Source organism: Venturia canescens, chromosome 4 (genome assembly GCF_019457755.1).
Source record: "Venturia canescens isolate UGA chromosome 4, ASM1945775v1, whole genome shotgun sequence".
Lineage (NCBI taxonomy): Eukaryota > Metazoa > Arthropoda > Insecta > Hymenoptera > Ichneumonidae > Venturia > Venturia canescens.
Genome location: NC_057424.1, coordinates 4,985,619 through 5,010,406, shown reverse-complemented (window position 1 = coordinate 5,010,406; position 24,788 = coordinate 4,985,619). Strand labels below are relative to the sequence as shown.

The 24,788-nt window shown below is 38.4% G+C and overlaps 3 protein-coding genes across 9 annotated transcripts; 1 reads left to right on the top strand and 2 right to left on the bottom strand.

The window, feature by feature from the left end:
• Nucleotides 1-98: 98 nt before the first annotated feature.
• LOC122409843 (serine/threonine-protein phosphatase 2A 56 kDa regulatory subunit gamma isoform-like) lies at nucleotides 99-19,210 on the bottom strand. 7 transcript variants are annotated; one of them, XM_043417706.1, is made up of 9 exons: nucleotides 19,073-19,210; nucleotides 18,230-18,289; nucleotides 8,416-8,590; nucleotides 4,936-5,138; nucleotides 4,185-4,579; nucleotides 3,769-4,102; nucleotides 3,429-3,647; nucleotides 3,112-3,333; nucleotides 99-2,860 (listed from the first exon to the last, which is right to left on the bottom strand). In XM_043417706.1, exons 1-9 carry the CDS (start codon nucleotides 19,097-19,099, stop codon nucleotides 2,714-2,716), a joined length of 1,782 nt encoding a protein of 593 aa, XP_043273641.1. In that variant the 5' UTR covers nucleotides 19,100-19,210; the 3' UTR covers nucleotides 99-2,713. The 7 variants fall into 7 exon arrangements, with proteins under 7 accessions (XP_043273641.1, XP_043273642.1, XP_043273644.1 ...); XM_043417707.1 differs by having other exon boundaries at nucleotides 18,463-19,092; XM_043417709.1 differs by lacking the exons at nucleotides 18,230-18,289; nucleotides 19,073-19,210 and adding exons at nucleotides 9,282-9,684; nucleotides 11,823-11,884.
• A 643-nt stretch (nucleotides 19,211-19,853) lies between these two features.
• LOC122409850 (dynein axonemal light chain 1-like) lies at nucleotides 19,854-21,524 on the top strand. The gene has a single exon (XM_043417720.1). The coding sequence runs from the start codon at nucleotides 21,022-21,024 to the stop codon at nucleotides 21,520-21,522; it is 501 nt and encodes a 166-aa protein (XP_043273655.1). The 5' UTR covers nucleotides 19,854-21,021; the 3' UTR covers nucleotides 21,523-21,524.
• A 127-nt stretch (nucleotides 21,525-21,651) lies between these two features.
• Zpr1 (zinc finger protein Zpr1) lies at nucleotides 21,652-24,699 on the bottom strand. Its single transcript, XM_043417718.1, has 4 exons — nucleotides 24,489-24,699; nucleotides 24,162-24,414; nucleotides 22,672-23,091; nucleotides 21,652-22,279 (listed from the first exon to the last, which is right to left on the bottom strand). Exons 1-4 carry the CDS (start codon nucleotides 24,615-24,617, stop codon nucleotides 21,744-21,746), a joined length of 1,338 nt encoding a protein of 445 aa, XP_043273653.1. The 5' UTR covers nucleotides 24,618-24,699; the 3' UTR covers nucleotides 21,652-21,743.
• Nucleotides 24,700-24,788: the final 89 nt, after the last annotated feature.

Below are 24,788 nucleotides of genomic sequence, written 5' to 3'. Positions count from 1 at the left end.
AAACGAATCAAATAAATATTGAATATGGAATATGATTTGAATGAATGCTTCTCGTAGGGTTCAAACGAAAACGGAGTTGAAAACCAACAGTAATATTATTTACATGTGATATTTACAGTAGTTGCGTAAACGACTACGGCTTTTGTTCCTTTATTAATCACTCATAGTACAGAGTTGGCAAAGCCTCAGAGTTTATCGTCATCGAAGCAGCTCTGTGCTTTTTCCATATATATATATTTTTTGCAACATAACGTCGGGGCCCTCTATGGTTTTTTAAATTTTTTCATTTTTTTATTTTCCTTACTGAACAATCATCTTGGCCTCGGAATAATATTTTCTTATCTGCACTTGAACGTAAAGCTACGTGTGAAAAAAACTCCCGCGGTATACAATCATACATCAGTATTTAGTAAATATAAAATGACGAGCAGACCTCTCTCTCTCTTACTCTCTTTCTCTCTCGCACACACATTCTCTCGCACTCTCTCGTACTTCCACATTATTCCCGCCTACGGATATCGTGCAACGAAGCTTTTTGTATGAATTTTCTCGGTTTGTTTTTATCTTTTTTTTTTTTTATTTTTTCTCGTTTTGTATTTAGTTTGATAAACGCGATACACTTGAATGAACCAGTTTTGAGTTTCCAATGTTCAGTCGATACTCATTCACCGTCGAATTCGACTTGCTCATGCACTCGACGAGTCTCATATGAATTTGTCGGATTTTCGTTATTTTATTAGTTTTTCTCTCATGTTTTCCCTTCCTCGCATGTTTGTTTACGTTTTTTTTCTTCATTTTTCTACGTTTTTCGAATTACAATTATTAAGATAGAGACTCTTTTCCCCTACGGACGCAAAATACTTCGACGATTTGACTCCGTTCCGAATATGCATCACACCAAAAACGTACTAAAAATCCGAGACGAACTTTTATTCCGAACTGCTGCAAGCCTCCGGATGCCCTTTTATTTGATGTTTCCTTCTCAGTTTATTCACATTTACATTTATTCACGGTTATATTTTGAATCATGCTTACTACCAATAATCAACGTTCAGCAGAGGTGACCATTTTCTTTCACATCTTCATCGTCCCCTTTCTTTTATCGCATTAATCAATAATTAAATCAATTTCGATCATATTTCATTTTTCTTCCTTTTTTTTTGTAGCTTTCATTTGTAATATTCAATATAAGAGCTTACTATATTTATCTTCAACAAGGTTTATCGTTAATATTAACATAACAGCCTGCCAGCAGCGCAAAGACTTACGTGTCTCACTTGGTTTTTCCCTCTTTTTTTTTTTATTATTTATTATTATTTTTTCGTCTGTTTTACTTATGTTCCTGCTTGTTTATTTCATAACTCTCGTTTTTTTTACACCTTTTTGTTGCTTCAATACTAATTTTGTTCGCGATAGCACAGTTATTTTTCTTCTCGACCTTAGGACCGATTGATTGACAATGCGAGCGGTTCTAAAGTTCATGAACGGTGATTATAGTTGACGATACAATGCGTAAATTGTCGAATAATACCTGGTGTTACTCACAGAAGGCATCTAGTGGAAAGTAATCCTGCCGTATGATGCGGGTTATATATATATATATAAATCATATATATAGATATATAATTTTCCTCGATTTCATATTTTGTTAACATTTTTTCGTGAATTATTTGCTTTCTTAAACGTCTAAAGACTAACTGAAACTACCATCGAAGTGGCTCTGATAAACCTGCATCTCGTACGATATAAGGACGAAAGCAAAGCGCCGTGTTCTGCGAATCTGCAAAACTTGTCGTAATTTCGTTTGTATTTTTTAGTTCGTTTGTGTGTGTTGTTACTGATGTACATTTGTTTTGCGAGTTATTCGCGAATCGGTGCGATTCGGTCATCCGTGTAACGACGACGATCGAGACAGCGTAGTTCAATCGTTATCCGCTTGTTTTCCTCGGCAACGATCCATGATCACTTTTAAATATTGAGGGTGGCAGAGTATTTTTTTGTTCTCTTCTCCCAAATCTTTTCTCGTAGAAAACTGTCTGTTGTGTGAATTACACGTTGTTGGTTATCTTCACCGCTTTTTATCGGTTCGTTCACTATAAACGGCATCGACGGAATCGTCTTGTGTGTAAAGGGAGAAAAAAAAAAGGAGAATCGTATTGGTCTTCGTTCCATCCGTTCCGACACCGCAAAGTCGCGCCAGAGACAAGCCAAATGGTTCGACAATTCTGCGAGAGTCTTTTTTTCTCGTCGCTTGGACGAAATCGTTTTTACCATGTTTTCGATTTTTTTTTAATCTCGCGGTTTGACTTTTCTCATCGCTACTCGTTTTTTGTTTTGTTATCCTTATTAACGTAATTGCATGACGAAATCTCGATCGAAAAACTTTTTGCCCAGACGCAGATATCCTGCACCTGCGGCCCCAGCCATTTTTCGACGATTTCAATTTCACTCATCGATTACACTTCTGATTTTTGATTTCTTTCTCTTTCTCTCCCTTTACTTTTTCTCTCTTCTCTTTCTGTCCCTCTTTTTCTCTCTCTCTCTCGCTTTTCTTGGTTTTTATCGCTTTTTCGGTTCTCTCAAAATCACACTATCTCGTTTTTCCTCATTGCAACGATCAACACCGCTGCATCGTACGGATGGAACGAGACAGCTAAGTTCTGACGTTTCTGCAGCAGAACAGAGGATAGATCGGAAGGGAGTTAGGTAGGGACTAGCAGTTGTTCGGATCCGGTGGCGTTACGAGATACTCATCGGCTCGCTTGTGGTCGGACAGCGCTCGCATCGTGTACGAATCCTGTGGCAATTCACTCTTCCTTCGCAATAGAGGCTTTCCCTTATTCACGTTTGACAATTTCACCTGTTCAATAGAATTTATCACGTTTATTATAAGCTTTGTTGCTGCAATACTTTGCAATAGTTACAAGGTATCCATTGGAGGATTGGTCAAATCAAGTAATCATGATTTTTCGTGGTCAAATTGTAAGTTGTACATTTGACAACGTACTAGTTGAACCTACGAAATTTGAACGATAATAACTGTTTGGATAATCAGTTTTTCACCTAAGTAATTTAACAACTGGATCAATGGGAATACTGTAATAAATTCACCTCATTTGCTTTAGCTTCAATTTTCTCCAGCGTAAGGGGAATTTGATCATTCTCGACGTCCTCATCCGGTGGTGGACTGTCCAAATGTTGCGGCAAAGTGTAAGGACTGTTCGTCGAACCTTTGGCGACAATTTTGTAATTAGGATGTCTCATCGCAAGTGCCTCAACGCGGTTCCAGGCTTCGTCACGATCCTTGAGCATTCGTTTCTCTTTCTGTCGATCCTGTCAAACAGGAATTACACTTTAGTGGACTGTTTTTTGTGAAATAGTCAATACGAAATTCTCTTTAAAAATTGTAACAGTAAATTCGAACCTACCTGAACGTATTGCTGTGTACATTCGTCGAAAACTTTTTGATTCATCTCCATCAAACGTTTGAGGGCGTTGTAAATTAACCCGTGAATCGTTTTATTCCAGTGATTTCGCGAATTTCTATACAACGCTGGATACATAATCGGCAGAATAATCGAATAATTATCAGCGATAAGAGACATTATGTACTCGTTGTTCCAATAATAGAGCGTTCTCTCAGCCACCTGTTCGAATGAAAATTCTTGCAATTACAGAGATCGATGTTGCATGAAAAAATGCTGGAAAAGAATCTTTGCAAAGACCATTTCTTATGTTGCTATTAGAATTCATAGAAAAATCAATCACCTGAAAATGTGGCGACGAGACACACTTGGCTAGTTGTCGAAATAATGGATCTATGACTTTTTGGAATTCAGCCGGTTCGATAACGTCCAATATTTCCTCGAGTTCGTTGAGAAACATTACCTCCTTTGGCGAGTGAGTCTTTGGCCAAAATTTCAGTAAATTCTTGATAACAGGCTCGGTAAGATTCGGATCTTTCTCGAGAAATTGAACAACGCAATAAGCCAGTTGTGGGTGATAGACGGATAGTGATTTTGCCTTGTGCAATGGCAACAGCACTTTCAATAGAAATATTTTGTGTTCCTCTTTCAGCGGTAGAGCAAAACCGTTAATAATGCTATAAAAAAGTAAGAAAATCAAGTTATTCAGGTATTTTTCGCTTTTTTCAAAAGTTTTTATTGTACCATTGAATCGCTTACCTCCCAAGAATCTCCAACAATTCCGCAATTCCATTGTGATGCTCAGTCTCGTATATAAATCGATAGAAAACATTATTTATTTGCTTCCTTATATAAGCCCTGAGACCCAAAAATTTTCCATAGATCCTGTGCAGAGTTGTCTTCAAAAAATCTCTCTCACGCGGATCTTCGGAATCGAATAACTCGAGTAGTTGCAGAACAAATTTGTGGTCGATGTAGCGTTTCGCTATAGTAGGTTGAAAATCTTGTGATTCCAATAGGCGCAAGAAAAATTCGTAAACGAGCTGCAAATGGGGCCATGCAGCTTCCAATGTTGGCTCATCCTCCTCCGGATCGAACTCGGCACCATTCGGATTCGATGATGGCGGCAAAGTACGGAACAAGTTTACCGCGAACTGCGAAACATAGTAAAGAAAATAACCATTTTGCGTAAAACATGAATGTGTATGTAATACAATTCGTCATTTTTCCACTGCTTCGATTCTTCAAACATCCCAGAATTCGTATAAATGTATTTGACTCCATGCAGAAGTGTTTCATTCATTAAAAAAATTCTATTTTGTCCAAGTATAAAGAGTCAGGGACCGGGCACGAGAAAAAATCTTTCATCCGGATATTTTTGACAAATGTTAGCAAAAATTTATTTCCAATTTCAAAAAAATTGTTGCAATCTAAAGCCACGATGAGTCTTTTCTCAAGATGGAGAAAAAAAACGCAATAATTTTGATAAAAAGGAGAGAAATTGGATTACCATATTCACTGCCTCGGGGTATATAGCCTCGGTGATGACGTTTCTGTTTTTGTTCACGTACTCGACCATCTCGGAAAGCGCGCCACGTTTGACTTCCTTCCATTTTAGGTCCGACAAAGGATCTGACTCGAAATCGAACAGGACGCAGCATTGGCGAAGCTTCTGTATGAAAAGTTCTTCCCGCTCGTTGCCTTGTTCGGTATCTATAATAAAAACACAATGAAAAGTAATGAAAAAACGAAATATCAGCAAAAGTACGTTGAAAAAGTGATGATAAACGTGTGAATTCGTCGGTGAAGAATCACCAAGAAAACTTTCCTGATAGAATGAATTCCCATGTAAACAAATTCGAAATTTTTTCCTGCGCCAAAATCACGAAACACTTCTCTTCGTTGATTGCGCGCAGAATCAGTAAAATAAAGAATAGAGAAGTGTCGACACTTTTCTCGAATTCGGTTCTCATAACCACGAGCAATACGATACACGATTTCTAGAAATCGAATGCCCTTAACTTTTCTCGTCCAATGAGTAAAGAATGTGACAAAAAATGGAAAAGTTAGAGCCTGAATTTACCGATGAGCAAAGGTTGAAGAGGTTGATATTGGAGTGCCGAAGCGGACGGGCAAGGTTTGTTGTTCTCGAATTTTCTCATAACAGTAGCAAAAGCGAGACCCTGATGGAAGCTTGGACTTTTCGGTAGTCCGCTGCCCAACGACGGGCTCATTTCACCAACGTGAACCATTTTGCATGTGCGTTGAGGGCAAGCGTAAACGTTTTTATAAACTCGTTGACCGGTCGATCGAAAAACTCGACCGTGATTCGTTAAAAGCCCACGAGCACTCGTGGGGTAGATCGTAGAAAAAGTAAGCTCTTGTATAAGTTGGTCGTGCGAGGGTTGACGGTATGGAACGACCTTTCGCGGGCAATCTGTTGCTTCGGCAGGATCGTAATTCGCAGCGAACGGAGGACAGCAGCCGGTCGAAGTTGAGTTTGTTCGTCAGTCCTTCGGTGTCGTCCTTTCGTTTTTTATCAACGTTTTAGATCAATATTGTGGATATTCGAGAAAGACGAAGCAGGCGGACATGAGTTTGGGTGTTAAGGGGTGTGCGGGAAGCATCTGCAGTGGGATCGAACGAGCTCGAGGGGCGCACCTGTCGGAAGATTCGTTGAAATAGACAGGGGCAAGTCACCGAGAGAGCTTTCGGTCAATGACCGATTAAGATATTCCACTGGCCCCGTTATATATAAATATCCATATAAATATACACGTTAAAACGAGAAGACTCAATTTTAAATTCGTATTTTATCATTCGATAAGAAACTCGACGTGCGAAAACGATTACGACACGAGAACCCGGTGAGAATTAGGTTTGTTTTTAGTTTATTCTTGTTTTTATTATTCTATTTCGTTGCACCTGCGACATTCGGAAACCACCCCAATCGCCACAATCGTAGCCACTCGTTTCTTCAGCCACCGGAAGATTTAATTTCACCGGGAGAGTCAATAAATTTGCACTCACAATAAAAAAAGAAAAAAAAAAAGCAATTTTTTTGGAGCGTTGGGTAGTTTATAAAAAGTAGTGAACTTGTGAATGAATCGGGAAGAGAATGAGATTCGTACTCCCGGGAAGGAGACAACTGAACGAATTCTTTTAAAACCGGCGTATATTTCCACGAATTAGGGAGTTCAAGAGCGAGCAAGTGTGTGCTCGACAGGGCAAAAGGACGGCGCACTCGGCGGTTACTGTTTACGTCGTGATATACGCCGCCGACCTCCCCTTTTTAGCAGGCAGGGATGAGAAGGGAGACGAAAGACCCGAAGCGTATATGCGAAGCGATAGGGGAGCGCGTGCGCGACCCAAAGGACAATCGATATCCTCTGACGTAGGCGGAGGAAAACGCGAGCAGATTGGTCGGTCGACGAAGAGTATTCTTTTCTTCTTGTTCTGGTCTCTCTCCTCTGTCTCTTCGTTCTCTCTTTTATCCGGCAGAATCGGTGATTCGAAGATCTCGGAGGCGTTGGGGAAGGCCAGGATACGCCTGTTCCGTCTCACTCGGTTCTTGTACAAACGTAACATCTCTCTATTCCATTAATATTGAAGAATTTTCATCCGTCCATCTTCCAGATGGAGGTTTAAAAAATTGAATAAAATGCATGAGAGCGAGGAAGATGAAAGGGGCTGAATAAAATCACTTTATCCAGAGGGTTGCACCGTACTCGAGATGGAAATGAATGGAATGCGGGAGAGAAAGGAGAGAGATGAAACGAGTCCTCGATCGGTGCGAAGGTGGGACACACTGTGCCGGGGCACGAAGCGGGGTCACTCGTCTCTCGCGTACTCATTGTACCGTTGGGGGCCATTCACTTTGCACACCACGTTTCGGATGAGGACGAGGCGAATAAAAAATCTCCTCGCGTGACACAGCAAAGCGGTAATGATAATTTCTTCCTTTTTTACACCGCCTTTTTTTTTTCTTCATTCCTCCTTCCACGCGAGATTCTGCGATACTGCTCAAGAGTCAACTGGTCAATCGGCCACTGAGAAACAGAGACGGAACTCAAACGTCTCGAGAAAACACCCATCGGGTGATGGAAAAATGGTTATTCATTCCAACATCGATATCGATCCGAGACCCAAACGAATGACGTACTTCGAATGCGTCGAGCTCCATTAATCGAGCCACGGGAGCCACTCTCCGGACAAATTATGTTGACGGACTTTTACGTCGAATCTAGGCTGACCACATACGTTTTCCAACGCCTTGATCCACTCGCTCATTCCTTTTATATGCTTCTTCATCCAAATCTATGTGTGTATACGTGCCATTTTTTTTCCTCTTTTACTAAATTATGGATTTAGACGGCCGGACAGAGGAGACGAAGAATAAACTATTTCGATACTTCGCTTTTTATCCCACGTTTTCCAATACCCCGGGGATTCACCGAATCATCCCTCTTTTTTTTTATCGTCATAATATTCATTTTTTTATTAAGTTAGGAATGTGGACTGCTGTACAGACTTGTCGGAAAGTCGACCATTTCGAATTTTTTATTTCTATGGAAATCTGTCATTAGAACTGAACGTGATTTAGTTAAAAATGTATGTTCAGTATGATTTCTATTCAAGAAAAAGGCGCAAAGTTTTCAATGTTTGCGTTAAAAATCCCACAAACGGTTCCCTTAATTATTTGCTTTGCCAGAATAAAAAATTCTTATTATTTGTGTCGAAACAAATGTGGAAATGGATCTCGGTCGATTTTTTTCTCAAAATTTGGTATTTTCGATCAAGTTTGACAACGCTAATTTAATAATTGGAAATAGTAAATTGAAAAAAATGGGAAACTTATTGACACGACTGTACGATCAGTATCTCAATTTATGTTCAATCACGAAAGAACTTTTCCAAGTTTCCTCGCCGCATGGTTGTCCTTGCTTCTCTTTTTTCTCTCCTTTTTTTTTATTGATTTTTTTTTCCTTACCAGACAACAAAGGCAATTTCTGGAGTTCTCGATTCTTCGAAATGTTAAATCTCGAACTGCTTTGTCGTTTGTCCTTTTTGATTACCGGGCCTCCTGGTTGGTATTTGATTTTGTTGATCAAAGTTGGCGGGGGCGGTGCGTTGGCTCCTGGCGGTCCACCAGCTACTTTGTTCGTCTGAAAATGAATAAAGAAAATTAGCTTCGTGCAGTATTGATTAATTTTCCACATTTTTTGTGAGCTACTTTTTGCCGATGAGAGGAAACAGCTCGTTAAAATGATATTGAAAATATTTCATTGTAATTTTCCACCAAAACCATCAACATTCCATTATTGTTTTGGTCGCCGGTTGCATAAAAACAAAACAGCTGCGCCGGACAATTATTGATATTCGTTAATTCTGGGAGGAGAGTATAATCTCATACTTTCGCGCGAGCGTAGAATCGCAGTCATATTTAAGGACGAATATAACTGCAACGATAAAACGTTGTGTACGAGGATAAGTGAAGACTCAATCCCGTTCGTTCGTTCCACATAGATAGGGAATTAGAGAGACGAAGAGGGAACTATCGACTCGATTATCGAGATAAGTTGGAACTGTCGTCGCGAGGAGATAGAACGTTTTCAAAAGAGAAAAAGAGCGAAACCAAGAAAAATTCTCCAACTGTTTTCTAGTATCTTATCGAGACATCAGTAATATTGTGACGCCTTCAATATATCCGAAAAGATTTTGAACTTTTGCTTGAACGGAGATTACAGTACTTATGTTGTCGGTATATAAATGATTTTTCGTCGTAAAGCGTAGAGACCCGGATCGCTACACAATTTTTTTCGTTCCTGACGCTTCTTTCGACGTGGTAAAACCTGCCTTCTTTTTGAAGACGTTGCTCAAGCCGAGGCTGCTGAATCCCTGCATTTTATTCCGTGATTTCTCGTACCAGGATTTTTCTCCTGTGATCTTTTCTTCGATAATGATCTATTAATAACATTGATCAACGGAGCTGGCCGAATCGAGATTTCGACGAGCCACACTCGTTGGACCAGCGTTTGTTTGTTTTTATCGAGCTCGATGATGCAATGTCAACAGCAATAATTCCTTTCTCTCGAGGGCGACTCGATTTCCGGTCGCACGCGTAGCATCGTCACTTTGCGTTCATTCGTTCCTTTTCAAAATTTCTTCACTTCTTCCCTTCAACCGAACTGCACTTTTTCACGAACCAACTTTCTATTCTTTCATCCGACCGGTATCCTCAGAAATGTACAAAAAATTCCTTCGAATTTCACACACCGAACGTCACAGACCCAAAAAAAAAACAAAAAACAAAAATCACAACAACGAGCACATACACCAACGAGAACGATGTTTCAGTCGTAATCTTGTTAATGTAAAAAAAAAAGAAATTCTCAATAATCCATCCGCAAGGAATAATCGTCGATCGAAGACTCGTCTATCGCATCATCGATAGAACGGACACTTCTTTCCTCCGCGGGTGAGACGTCGCTGAGGCAAGGTCGTTGGGTGGCACTGCCGATAATAAAAGTGACTATCACGCTCGTGACCGAGAATCGAATAACTTGCGACACGTTTTGGCGACAGATCGGTGGTGGCTGCCGGTGGTGGCACGACGCCCCGGCTATCATTGTGTTGCTCTTTGAAATCGCTTTTTTCCTCTCTCCTTCTCTCTTCCTTCCTCTTTCACTTTGTATTTTTTTATCTCTACCTCGGGCCTCTTTCTCTCGAGGCAATTGCGAGCCTCTCTTACACTAGTCAAAGTTGAATCTCGGTGGCTCTCCTGCAGCTTGAGTTCATAGCATAACAGAAACGACATTTAAGCCATCGGATGTGTACGATTGACGTTAAAAATATAAGCACAGACGGACAAAGCTCGTGAGAAGAGAATTATTGGCCAGCGAATGGGAAAAATAAAAAATAAAAAGAAAATATGAGAAAGAGAGAGCGTCACGTCTGCTTATCGCAACTTCTTTCGTGAGCGCTCTTCCTTCGCATCGAGGAGTAATGTTCTTCAAATTATCTTGCTGCTTTACAGATTAGCCTCAAATATGTGTAACATACATAAGGACCTATAAGAAATGTCCTACTGCCGCGTTATTCGGAGCAAACTTGATAAAAATTATGATTCATCTTTCCACCTTTTCCCCCACTCTGCCAACGATTCACATTTCAAGAAGACGCGGATAACAGCACGTTCGAATAACGTAACTCTCGTTCTTACTATTTACAGGCTCAAGTTTTCGTCCCCGGAATTGTCGGATGCAAAATTCGTCGATTTTATCCACTTGCCCATTCCTTGATCCTTCCAACAATTTTATTTCTACTCAGCAGCTTCTATCAGAGTGATTTCACGTTCAAGCGATTGCTGCACGCTCGTAATACGCCGAGCGACACAAGCGCGTATATAAATGAGTGAGAATATTGAGATACTTGAGTTTGACAACGAGAAATCGATCGAGCTCATTTTCTTTGTACCTCCGAGCTCACCGTAAGCGTCGACGCTAATCACGAGAGGTGTCTTGATAATTGTCGTCAATCGGAGCGCGTTCGTTAACGCTCGGAGACGCCAAGGATCGAAGAACTGTAAGGTCTCTCGTCGTTAAAAAGCCGGAGTAGAGAGAGAGAAACGGAGAGAGGGAGAGCGAACGAAAACTTCAACTTGGAGAAGAGCCGCGAGTTCCTTCTATTAGATTCACTAGCTCGCTCGATCTTTCGCCAATAGACGAGGATTATATACACAAGTTGGGATCGAGAACTAAAGCCCGCTGAATGTCGACTGGTGCTGGTAGTACGTGTCCCTGAAAGCCTTATTGCGTCGTAAACGGTAGCGAGAAAGAGAGAGACCGAGATAACCAATCCCCCGATCTTTTTCATCTCGCGTCTCTTTTTACTGTCGTGCGTTTCCAACGCGTCGTCATCTTCGTTACCAACACGTCCCTCGTGGACCTTCGCGTGGTCATTCCTCTTCCATATATCCATGTTGTAATCACATTCACTTGTTTCTTTTGTTTTTTTATATTTCCATTTCTTTTTTTATTCTTCTGTCCTCTCCTCGAGATACCCTCTTCTCTCTGCACCTTCCAATGCTTTTCCACACTTTCTGTCTTTTTCTTTCCAAGGTATTACAGGACGAAATGATCCACTGATGCTAAATACAACATCAACGTGGTTCAAACACTAGTCGACATTTTTTTCACACAGGCTCCATCGGGCTTTCGTTTTCGACAGAATTTCATTCAGTAGCGTTGCCCGACTCGTGAAAAAGCTCACAAATCAAGGCTATGAAAATTGTGTGAAATTTAAAATCCATTGTATTGATAAACCTAACATTAGTTTTGAATAAATTCCCACAGATAATTCGAAGAGATATTGACATTGGATGTTGGGAATGCTGACTTCTTTTTGGAGAATTTACGAATAAACTCTGAATCTACACTGGAATGTGCAAAGTTTCAAATTAATCTTTCCATTCCGGTCCAAACGGCCTCACTGGTTCGCGCAGTATCGAACTCTTTATTTTTACATTGCGCAGAGATGAATCGGGAGTTTGAAATTGGAGGAGTACGTCACAAATGTAGAAGGACTCACGAAATCGCGTTAAATAAAAGGCGCGCCACTCATCTCACTAAGCGACAATGTGGTGAACGGTCGAAACGCGAAAAGGCAGCGTACACGAAACGAATGGTCAAAAATATCTGAAATCTTGAGAATTCCAGAGAGCCCCAAGCGTTATTCACCTCGTGCACGTGTCAAGCTCCTCATAGACATTTCTGATACACTTGGATAGAGTACGAGAAACGTGTATCAGTCAGGGCACGTAAATATATAAATAATTTCCGTTGGATAGGAGAGTCGTATTTTTAGCCAACGTTGGTCAATGTTTTGTCCAGCTTGCTAGACGCGCTCGGGGAAAATCGAAGAGTGGGAGACAAAAGCGTGAGAGCGAGAGAGAGAGAGAGAGAACGGAGACTCAATCGTTTGGCAGCTCGTGGTAAATGACGCTAAAGGTGACGTTTCGTCTGAGATCGCGTGTCCGAGATAATTAAATGCGTAAAGTTCGCTAAAATTTTAGTGGTTCTTTTAGTAGTTTAGCTCTCGAGTATTATTTTCATCGAAATTTTGCATTTTTTCCTTTCTTTTTCCCGTAATTTGATCACCGTCCTGAGCGCATATTATTCTCTACTTTCCAACTGATTCGTTTTTCAAATCATTATTATTTCACTAAATACTGTATTTCGTGAATTTAAAAAGGGAATAATAGAGTTGAAAAATTAACCGTAATTTCGCAATTTGAAGGTCCGAAAAAAAATTTAGCAATGGTGGAATAAATTTCATTCTTCAACATCATTTACGTGTCTGCACAGCTGTCAAATAAAGCAGACGAAGAATTACGCACGGGGGATATGATATGACGTCTATATACGACATTGGACGAGTTTAAACCGGAGATCATTATATAAAACCCTCGATCACCACTCGTAATCCGGGGACTGCGAGATCGTGCAATATTTTTCATTCAAATTTTTCATCCGGTAATTTTTTTACGAAGATTTCAACATCCGCATTCCTTCTTGCATTGAAACACCGTATCTACGTGATTTCTCTATGGAGTTATCGAAAAAATTCTCGATTTGCTCAAAACTTTACAGATTCAAAAACGTTTTAATGCGAATCAGCATTTTTGCTGACATTCTTTGTTCAGAATTCAATTGTCAATGCTACGAAAAGTCCATTTTTCGAGTTACTAATTCCACTTCTTATATTTTCGTCGGTAAATGTTACTTTTTATTGAGGGTATTAGGATAAAAATGACTTTGAAAAAATAGAATTATAAAAATGAATTTAGTCGAGTAAGTTTCGAGTTCTTGTGTGATTTAGCGGAGCTCAAAAATTCTAACAAATTTCGAAAACACGACCTACCCCATCCCCGTTCATCATCAAACGCGATAAAAAAAGAGTCAGATGTGGCTGTTCGAACGAGGTCTATCGATAAAATTCTTTTAGTCAATTCAATATCACAGAAAAAGCGTAAAAGAAAGAATCGAGATTAGCTCGTTTTATTTCACCCGGCCCGGAATGCACTGGCATATATTATTATTAGCGTACTTTCTATTTGCACCCGACTCGAAATAGAATCTCACGGTTTCGCGAGGGAGACGACGGGGGTGAGAAAACCACGAATATACATCGGAGCTTTGTAACAGCCACAAAAACCTCCGCGATCACAACCAACTTCCCCCTCCTGCCTCGTTGTATATCGACGCCTGTTTCGTTTCTTTCCTCTTTTAATTTTTCGCAATCGTCGCACATGAATTTACGTGCGGTCGATGCGAGATTGGGCAGGAGAGAGACAAAGAATGGCAGCTCAAGATTTCGAATGGAACTCGAACGATTTTGTTCCGCTATTGCAAAGGCATTTCTGATGTATAGGACGCAGCGTTTTACTAACGTCAACAAAACAACTCAGATTCAAATCTTCCAATGATTTTTTCACGTGTTTGAAAAAAGCAACACAAACTATTGAAGATCGAATGATTTTTTTTTTCTTCTAAACACCTTAATCACGGGCAATCAGATTCTAGCATTGTTTGATTTTTTTTATGAATAATTCATCGCTCGAGATTTTCGTTACGAAATGTTTTCGACAAGATGCAATGGAGGCTCTGGAGCTTCCATTTGAATATCGGAAATATATTTTTAGTACTTCGCGAATATTATTCGTGCTCTCCTCCATTTCGTATATATCTTCAAGGACAAACATATGCTTTCGCTCTCAATAAGTAATTCAACGCACAAAAACGATTTTTTGAGATTTGCCCAACTGAATAGACTTTTAACGATGCTCACCAAGGAATCTAAACTTCATTCTATAAACGGATTACTAGCCATTGTCCCATTGCTTCGTCATAGGAAGGACAAAACTATGCCAACGTTTTGTCTAAATTTGATTTCAAAACGGTTTTGTGTTCAGTCGAAAAACGAAAAAATTCTTCACTCTTTGAAAATCATTTAAAGAACAAGGTTAAGTCGTTCCTGAGCTCGAGCAATTGAATAATTCGATGTCAAAAATTTGGGTAGTCGATCATTCATGACTTTCAAAACTTTTGAAAACGAATCCGAAAATTGCCGATGGAAACAGAGTCTTATGGTCATTTAAATGTCGATGAATATTGCAAACTTTCATTTATACTTCCAATTATTTCGATCGAATTTTGGAACGTTTTACTGAATTCAAATTTGACAGCTGATTGTATGATAATTTTACGAAAGAAATCTACAGACACGAGTTTACGTTTGTTCGTCGTTTTTAACGTTCACGATATTTAGGCACGTCAAATGTTTTGAAAACCATTTAGCCCCATCACCAAACAGTACCTGGAACTGCACTGGCTCGCAGAAGTCAACGTACGAAAAACCTCGAAAAGCAGAATCGATAAATATTTACTCAAAATTAAATCTTTTAATGCTCCTTCCCCGGATTTGAGGTTCGTGCCATTTTTTTCATTACTACCTCCTCCGGATTGAAATATTGAGAGCGGAGCATTTGATCTTCCAAAAAGATAACGAGAATAATTTCTCCCTTGCCAACGGGTGGACGGGAAAAAAATATTTCATCGAAAAATCGATAATGACGATGTCGAAGAGACTGCTCAAGGTCAGATGTTCTGATCGACGACAAAGAATTCAAGTTTACACTACCATAACGACATCAAAACTCTCATAACGGATCGATTCCCTCATTTCTCAAATTACCGACAATTATTGACCAATTTTGTCTACGAATTTTTTAAAATAAGCCATAAAAGAGATTCCACGATCCGGGGGACCACTGAAACATCAAATTGACGGGTCATTGGAAAAACAAAAACTCGAATGAGTTCAAAAATTACGAAGTCGAATAAGATCGAAAATCCTGATCATGTTGACATTCGTTTTTTCGAGACAAATTTTTTTTTCTCGTTTGCTCGCACGGAATGAAGCTACGAACTGTCGCAATTTCCTATAAATTCAATTCTGCAATTTGCATGTAAACCTAATTATTTGGTATTCATTTGTAGTAATTCTTGCCAACTAAGCAATTTTCAATCTGTGTCTCTCTCACCAGTCCTGTACCCATCCAGAGTTTCTCTGACGTTCTGAATAAAATTTCGTTTCAACGCGCCGATGAGTTCGGTACGAACCCAATTATCACACGAATTCACTGCTATCATACCGCACAGATACTGTATCGATGTTCATCATTTTTCTCACGGTTTTTGGAAATTTTTCACCACTCGGTCATCCTGATGTTTCGCGTGAACTTTAAAGTCTGTGCACCAATGAGTTTTGTAATAAACTCAATTCATTTTGTTGTCCTGCATCATTTTATAGATAATCCGTTCTTTCCTTTTCTCTGATGTTGTTCTCCCCTCGCTTTATAACCAGTTTGCAGAGAGTAAGAGGACAGAAGCAAAACATTGTTTTGCACATCGAGCTATTGACGTAACTGTGAGCGCAACGTCGATCGTGCTATTCGTTCGTTTACGTGTATTACTCCAATTGCACAGAGGTCGATTCGCTGTACTCGTTGGGCGATACATTCGTAGGTACATTTGTCTTTTTTTCTCTTTCATTTTTCTCACTTCGTCATCGAGTCGTTCCTCGGAGAACACGATATTCCTATGTACAAAGAGATATTACAAATGCTGTTATATAATAGTGCGAGATAATGAAATGTAAAAAAGTTGGAATATTTTATGATATTTTTAAACGAATGTGTTACGAGATAATTTTGCCCATGAATATTGTTTTCTTACTCGACATTCAACACTGTGCTTTTTATATAGCGTTAATGTTACGAGAGACTATGAAGGAAGGATTTTTAATGTAACCATGTTTGGCAATGAAAATTGAATTTCTTGATCAGCAAAAAAGTATAATTAGTATCATTAGATTTATGAATTTAGATTTTTTGTATGTACAAATTATAATGAACATTCATGCATATTTTCGATCCCGTTTCGAATGTGTAGCTTGACGAGTTTTTGGGATCATTTGACATAAAAAAAGTCATGTAATTAGAATCATTGAAAGGATATTCATTCTTCATTTCTTTTTGTTTTTGTTCAAGCTTCAATGAAACAATTTCGAAATTATGATCTCAAAAATATGTTTTTTGCTTTAAAAAGAAACGTTATATTTATAAAGTCGAATGAAGTCAATGGTATGTAAACATGCATGTATACATCTGTATTTTCGAGTACCTGGATTAATGTATATAACAACACGTCGATGGATAAACCGAAGCATTCATTCGGCAGCACACAAGCTGCAGGAAATTACTTGCATCTCGTTGAGCGAAATATTATAGTCACGTTGATTCAATGGAATGAAATCTAATCTCGTAATTACTTGCTGATTGTTCTCTCTCTCTCTCTCTCTCTCTCTCTCTCTCTCTCTCTCTCTCTCTCTCTCTTTTGCTTTCGCATGGATTCGTGAAGTATACACCACTGGTGTTTATGATGTCCAGTACAAAGTGAAAATAACGGAATATCTGCAGCATTTTTGAATGAACTTAGTTTTAAGTATTTTAAAAAGATCAACTCTCCCTCCGAATTTCTGTGATTTTGGTTATCTGTGTGTTATCGCTGCAGTTTCTAACTAGACCGAATAGTCATGAGATTGAAATTACCATCATAATCAAGTTCAGTACAAGGTGGTTTTCAATAACACTATCTTGTAACATCAATTACTAATGCAAGGTTGAACTTCGCCTTCAATCAGCTAAACAGCACTCGTGCCATATTTCAGCAGTTATCTGTACTTATTGATCTCTGATATTCAGGATAAACAGTATATTTGACCGATACATTGAAAGTTTATCCGAACGAAAGTCAATGCAACAAAAATGGTTAATACGTGTATCAATGAAGACAAAGATCTGAAATGATTCTATAAAATTGTTAATTAATGATTTTACAAATTTTGACTAATCAATTTATTCACAAATACTTGGAATAGAAACAACAATAACTTATCCCTGTACATTACCGAGCCTCTTGATCAAATCAAGTACTCGAAAGTTTGACACAAAAAATGTTCAAGTGTAAATACGATTCGACAATGATCTCTCTTGAACAACTGTTTGAACAAAACAAAGGTCTTGGCGCATAGTTAAAACTGTTATTTCTTTTCATAGTTCTTTTAGTCTGGGATGATATAGAAATTTGCACCATATAAAAGCAATGTAAAATATTTTTATTTACTATCTAAATTATGTTAAAATCATTTAGATGTCTCTGACCGATTTAGTTTTCATATGTCAAAAATTTATTCACCACCTGTTACAATCAAATTTAACATAAACTCTGATTTCTGCTGTGCAATAAAAAAGGAATTTAAATGCTTCACAATGAAAGGATCTTCTATATTGCTCAAACAAACTCAAAACGTAAACTCAAGCATTTTTTTCTCAAGCCTAAGGCGTCTCGATAACTGAGCTCATTGCAAAAAATAATTTAAAAACAACAGGAAGTAGAGCAAAATATAAGATTGAACCAAAGACGTAAATTGTAAATTGACAAATCTCAAGTATAGGTGCGCTGCACGTCTTGCCTCGCTCGATCAAACATTTTCTTTCTAATATTTGACATTGAGATGCTGCCGCATCTTTTGATATAATAAAAATGATAACAGGTATCGCAATGACAAAAGAAAACGACAAAAACAGAGTGAGATTTGAGTAGTTAATGGAAAAACGAGAAGTTGTTTCCCCAGGAATAGCTACGATCGGTCAAACGAAAGAACTCTGAGCATAACCTCACCTCGTCGACGGTTTCGGCGTCCTTGCCGTTTTTTCCTTTATCCTTGCCTTTGGCGGACTCCTGGAACACAGAAACGGAAAAGATCACAGCCAGTAAAGTAAGCACTTGTTCGACGTTACGAAGTCGGCTCGTAAAACTATTGAAGCAAAAAGAGACCGATATAGCGATATATGTGTACATGTATATAGAGAAAGAATTGAAGAGAGAGAAAGAGAGAAAAGAGAGGATAGTACCATTGTCGTCGCGGTATAACAAACTGCGAGGAAATGGAGAGCAAGTATTAGATTCGTGTAGATCTCTTTATTCAAAGGCTCGTCGGGGCACCGTAACAATATTTTGAAAAATATTCTATATTTTTCTGTCGTAAAACACACTCAAAAGTCTCGGTTAAACATCCTCGGCTAGTTGGAGAGGCATTCGAGAGATCGAGGCCCATACACACACGTTTGTCAAGCTGCCACGGGGTTGTTCCCCCGCTCGTAGGACTCGAAGTCTTCTCTATTGAGTGTATGTGTATATATTTATATATACGAGTATGTTTCCGATGTGTAAATGTGTGCGTACGTGTGAGCAACACAAACGAGAGAATGCCGAGTACAAGCGTATCATACACACATGTATACAAAACCCGCCGTATTCGAAAGATATGTGGAGTAGAGGAAAAATGAAAAAGGAAAAAATGTATACACGTCGTCCCGCACGGAAAGAGAGAGAAAGAAACAATTTTTGCAATCTTTTTCTCGTCTTTTTTCTTTGCTTTTCTTTTCTTTCAAATCTCGTACGAACCACCGACCGAAACCGTTATATCGAACAACACCGATTTTATAATCGTAATTGACGCACCTTGTCTTTTTTCAGCCTGTTGGGCATTTTATCGAGCTCACCCGGGCGGCTATGAATCAAACGATAAACGCGGACGGACACACGATTTTGCGAATGTACGATTCAGTCAGCGGCCAGCCAGCCGACACACGGCGTTCGTAACGCGGCGGCCATTGAAATTGAAACGCATACCGACCTGACATCTGCCCCATGAATTTCTAACTTCCCACTTCTATGTATATAAACATAAAATAATCTCCGATCTAAAAAATCTGTAATCTAAACAAAACAAGAAGATAGAAATCTTTGATAACACTCAAAAGGCTAAAAAACTTCTACAGAATAAGAAATATATAAAAATATTCAAAACAAAATCGTCAATAAAACGTGAGTGGGTTAAAGGAAAATTATCGTTTATTCGGAAATATTCCAAAACCTGGAATAATAAAAATCAATTTTCTGTATTTCAGCAACGCAATAACCTTCTCAGAATATTGAAAAATTATAGATATTTTGAATGTTATCAGTCAAAATACTGAATCATGAATTCTCGATTTCGTAATATTAACATTTTTTTAAATTTCCACATGGACTCGATCCCCCATTTTGTATAACACGCACCCGTGTGCAATGTGCGGCAACTGATGGGTATGCACGACGACACACGAGAGCACCTGCATGCACACAGTTACGTTCCGAATCGCACTTCTATCAGTTCGCCAAAGTCAAGTACGTGTATGAATCACGTATGAATCCTCTAGAATTTCTTGAATTTCCGGACGCGCCGACATTGCATGCGAGAAAAATCATCGGACGCGCAGTCGAAGCTAGCGCTGCAGCCTCTCGAATTGAGTTTGGCCAAAGAAAGGGAGTTTGATTCCAACAGGACCAGAAAAAACGACAATTATTTAACGATCACAGACAAAAAAACAATAAATCAACAATACAGTGTTTCGAACTGTTCACCGATCATGATCGCGGTACAATAAAATTGACGGATGTGACATATACTGTTGTCACGGTTGTGTCCGTGCATGCTACCTCATTATCATGAATTCGGTTGCTCATTTATGAGTTCAAAAAATAGCTTTCTCCGAAACGATTAAGGTTCACATGATATCCTCTGTGAAGTTTTGTAATTTATTCACATGGCCATAAAAACACAAATATTTTTCGTACTTGCCAACAACACACGATGAGTTGTCATTTTATAGACTTGGTCATTTCTTGATACTTGGGATTTTTTTCCAAATCTTTGCCATAGATTTGTATCGTATGATAAAATCCGAAAAACAATAATACTATAAAGCTTATTTCACAATAATTCTCATCCATATTCTAGCTTTTATTTAATTATTTTTAACTCAGCCAATTACCTATTTGAATGAACGCGGTCATTTTTCTTTATCCGATCACCAGGTGGCGCGTTTTTCTTGGCGCGCTATAGCTCATGGTTCAAATCAGCCAAATGTTATCTGTAGGCTGTCAAAAATTCAAACTAAAATAACCTTATAATCCGTTGAACAGGGACATACGTTAACGTTGTGAACTTGAGTCGAATGCATAACTGATTTTTTCTACTCGTTCATAATAGATTCATACTAATTTGGATTAACGGAAATGGTAACTCTTTGGTAATTTAATGATTTTCTGTAAACTCTTGAATCTTTGAAGAAGAGAGTAAAAGTAAAATTTGCTAAAAACAGGAAAAGCCAACATCATGTCGAGAAGCTATACAAAGGTGGGAGGAAAAAAATGGCAGACCTGCTAGTGAAGAGAAAGAAATAATATTATCGTTTCAATGGCCACCTATCGATAAAATGGACAATGGATTGGCAGCTCTTGTGAGCGTAGAGTCAGTTTCGAAGCTTTTCATTTAATCTTTTATGTTTGTTAATCAAATGCGTTTTCAAACTATTTATTAAAATATCAATAATTTCATATTGTTTCTCGACCGAAGAAATTACGGAATGGTGCTTAAGCGATTATTGCCACTAGACAAATTTTCTGTTTGTACAATTTATTGCCCTGGACAGAGGTACGAATATAAAATTGAAAAAGAAGTTTACCCGTTTAGAAAATTGTCGCTGTCAACGAATATGATCGAAAAGATAAACGGCATTGATTCACTGAGAAACTTGAAAATCTTGTCACTCGGGCGCAATTCCATCAAAACGTTTTCCGGTTTGGAGGCAGTTGGCGATCACTTGGAAGAATTGTGGATATCGTACAATTTGATTGACAAAATCAAGGGTGTCAATGTCTTGAAAGCTCTCAAAGTTCTCTACATGAGCCACAATTTGGTCAAAGATTGGGCTGAATTCAATCGCCTTCAAGAAATCCCGAATCTCCAAGAACTTATGTTTCTCCATAATCCCATATGTGAAAATATGGATACGGAAGCATGGCGTGCCCAAGTAATTCGAAGACTTCCAGCTCTGAAAAAGCTAGACGCTATTACCATTGTGTAAGTTTTGTTCATATTTCTTCGTTTCTCTCCTTCGTTTTTTCTTCCTCATAAACTGAAAATTATATCGATTTTTTTTCTATCTACAGGAACGTTGGAAATGATTAATTGGTGATGAATAAAAGGTTCCTGGTGTCTTTCAAATTTCATCCATTTAATCAGCCTCGTTAGGTCCTTTCAAAGATTGCTTGTTCTCCTTCACACGTTAATTCTCTTCTTCAGTATTTAATAATCCTCCACTTTCATATCATTCAAACCGAGATCTTCGTTCTGCTCGAATGTTCTTTCGTATTTTGTAATTTCTAATCCCTCGTCGCATCCTTCATCCGACAAACTCTGAACGTAACTGTTGCCTGCTGGATCGTCCAGTATCACCGTTATTTCTCTCTTACCACTCAAAACTTCGTCCATTTTCTCAATGAATTTCGTCATTCTTTCTTCTGTGTTTTTGTCCGTGCTGTCCCCTGTTATTGCGGTACACGAGGTCAACTGTTCTTTCGTAGCTAGCAAAATTCCTTCGATCGTCGTAAAACGACCTCCGAGTGCAACTGGACCAACGTCCAAATCAAGCTCCGGTATTTCCATACCACAGGTGTCCGACTTTAAAATATCTCGACTGAAGTCTTCACGACCCCGGACCTTGACCTTTATTTTTACGCCTTTAGGCTCAATACCGCCACCGCTCTTCACTTCGTTCGTTCTCTGGCCACAAGTGTCACATACCGTAGCCATTATTACGACTTCCTTGAAATGTGGTATGTCTGTGTGTGTAAATATTTAGTTTTCAGAAGCGTTAAAAAAAATTACTTATCATTAATGTCAATATTATAATATTCGTTATATTTTTCGGAAGAATTACACAATTTCGGGATTCTTTTTCTTTTCTTTTCTTTAACGAAAGCTTTTATGCAAAAAAATTTGAGAAAAATATTTTTCTGGTTTGTGTGGAATTAATAATTTGAAGAGTTTGCGCCGATATCGTAATCATTTGATTTTTATCCATCGTATAAGAATTCAATAAATTTTGTTTACTACGAATTTGCTTTTGGATGTAAAATTATGGTCCTCGAATGAATTCGTATAAAGAATGGATTCTTTGTTCTGCTGGAGGTACATAGTACTTTAATACAAACTGATTTTTAACGAAACTCACTTGTAAGCTTCATGTTTGTCTCGCAAGGGCTATTGCAGGTAGGACAATTGGTTGGAAATTGCAGAACTTCAGATTCGATTTGTTCAAGCGTGAATTCACCCTCTTTTATTGGCTTCAGCAGAGAATCTTCGTTCTCAGGATAAATGCCGAGGCGTCGATTTTCCTCATCGGATCTTACGAACCAAGTCACAACACAATCCTTATCTTTTGCTGGTGCGTTTGGATTTTCCACATGACATTCCCCTGTTATATCCTCAAATATTACAGTGAATGGTTCTTCGACAAATTTCAAATTTTTCAATTTTGCAGTGAATAGATCAATATCAGCAGCTGTTTCTGGATTCTCTTCCCTACGTCTTGGTTGATCTTGTTGGAGGCCTTCGATACTACGATCAATGATACCCTCTATGGTCGTCACCTCTGAAATAAAAAAAGCAAAAGCCGTTTATTCATGAAAGAGATCTACCAATTTTATAAAAATTAAATTGTCATTTTGAAAATTATGACTATCCTGCTTCTGAAGATCTATCCTTATTGTAACTTAGAAGCTAACATTGGTCACAGCTGCTCGGATTGTCCTTCAAAATAAGGTGTTTGGATAAAAAATTTTGCAAAAATTGCAATTTGAAAAAACTCTATAACAGTATTTCAATTATAATTCATGTAATAAGAACAAGGGCCAATATATTGGTCATTTTACTAGCTTTGTCTTTACAAAATTGAATTTCATTCGATTATATGACCCTGTTCAATTATATGATCATGAATATAATTTTAAATAACCTCAAATCCAAAAAATGCCAAACATGCCCTAGTAGCAATTTTCAAAGATAACTTTTTGACATCAGATTTGGACATTTGTATACCATTAAGGTAACTTTTTGGCACACTTTTGAAAATTGCTACGACGCTGAAGTTTCCAACGTTGGAGCCCAACGAAATGAACGAAAAAAACGTTTGTAATTCACCAATTTTTTATTTCACGAATCGTTGGTGCAGCTTGAAAAACTACGAATCGCAAATTTGGCAGGGAACAAAATAGGAGAATTACTGGAATTATTGGAGAGTTTTTTCGATCATTTCGTTGGGCTCCAACGTTGGAAACTTCAGCGTCATAAATTGCTACTAGGGTAGGGTGGGCTATCTCCTGTCTTACTTGAATCAATTGAAGAGTGTTGATAATTTCAAATATCCTAAGCTATATTATAATTCTAATATGAACCTCAATGATGGCTCCCAACCACTCTTTGCACAAGTAGAAAGAGATCATAAGATATATTTTAAACTTTTCTTTATTCTCATACAAGGCTGCAGTTCAGAGACCATCAATCGAGTAAGTTACCTTATCATAAATTACCTGTGAAAGTATGATTTTCCTTGTTCTTGCAATAATTAATTTTATAATAAAATGTTTGGAAAAACAGCTTGTTTCGGAATATCCATATAGGTGTTCTGTTTCAAGTAGAATATTCAAAAAAAATTTTGTATACCTCCTTTCTGTGACTGAGCTGGAATTTCAAAATCCAGCATTGGTATTTTGATACTGGTGTGATCCGACTTCACAACCTGGCGATTAAGATCTTCACATTTTGTAACTGTAAGTTTTATTTTCACGCCTTTTTCCGAGACTTTTCCACCACTTTGAATCTCGTTGTTTTGGAAGCCACATTTATCGCAATCGAATGACATGAGAACAACATCTTTGTAATGTGGTATTCTGGTGAGTAATAATTTTGTTGTGCCCTGATCGTGCAAAATTGATTGTTGCGATGTTAGAAAACGGAAATCAACAATCACACAATCAATCGGATACTTACAGTTTCACCACAATTCATACACAAACTGTCAATCACAGTTGTTTCTGGCTCTGGATCGTCAGCTGTCAATTCACGAAATATTGGTTTATGTTTTTTATTTTCAATATCTTGCTTCTGTTCGTCACCCATGTTGCACGTTCAAGTTTTTAGGTAATTTAGGTTATGAGTCGCACTTCTTTCCGCCGCCGGTATATATGTGTGTGTATATCGTTCGAAACAAGGTTCGAAAATTTAATGCACGTCAAGGCCGTGACCGCCGTGACGATTATAACCACGACTGTCACGTGTCACACGTCATAC

Excerpts from the sequence above, each read along its gene's own strand:
- LOC122409850 (XM_043417720.1), top strand. The coding sequence starts at position 21,022 with ATGGTGCTTAAGCGATTATTGCCACTAGACAAATTTTCTGTTTGTACA.
- Zpr1 (XM_043417718.1), bottom strand. The coding sequence starts at position 24,617 with ATGGGTGACGAACAGAAGCAAGATATTGAAAATAAAAAACATAAACCA. Across the intron at positions 24,415-24,488 it reads GTATGAATTGTGGTGAAACT|GGCACAACAAAATTATTACT; the intron begins GTAAGTATCCGA and ends TTGCACGATCAG. Across the intron at positions 22,280-22,671 it reads GACAAACATGAAGCTTACAA|ACATACCACATTTCAAGGAA; the intron begins GTGAGTTTCGTT and ends TTACACACACAG.
- LOC122409843 (XM_043417706.1), bottom strand. The coding sequence starts at position 19,099 with ATGCCCAACAGGCTGAAAAAAGACAAG. Across the intron at positions 4,103-4,184 it reads TTGTTGGAGATTCTTGGGAG|CATTATTAACGGTTTTGCTC; the intron begins GTAAGCGATTCA and ends ACTTTTTTATAG. Across the intron at positions 2,861-3,111 it reads TTGAAGCTAAAGCAAATGAG|GTGAAATTGTCAAACGTGAA; the intron begins GTGAATTTATTA and ends TCTATTGAACAG.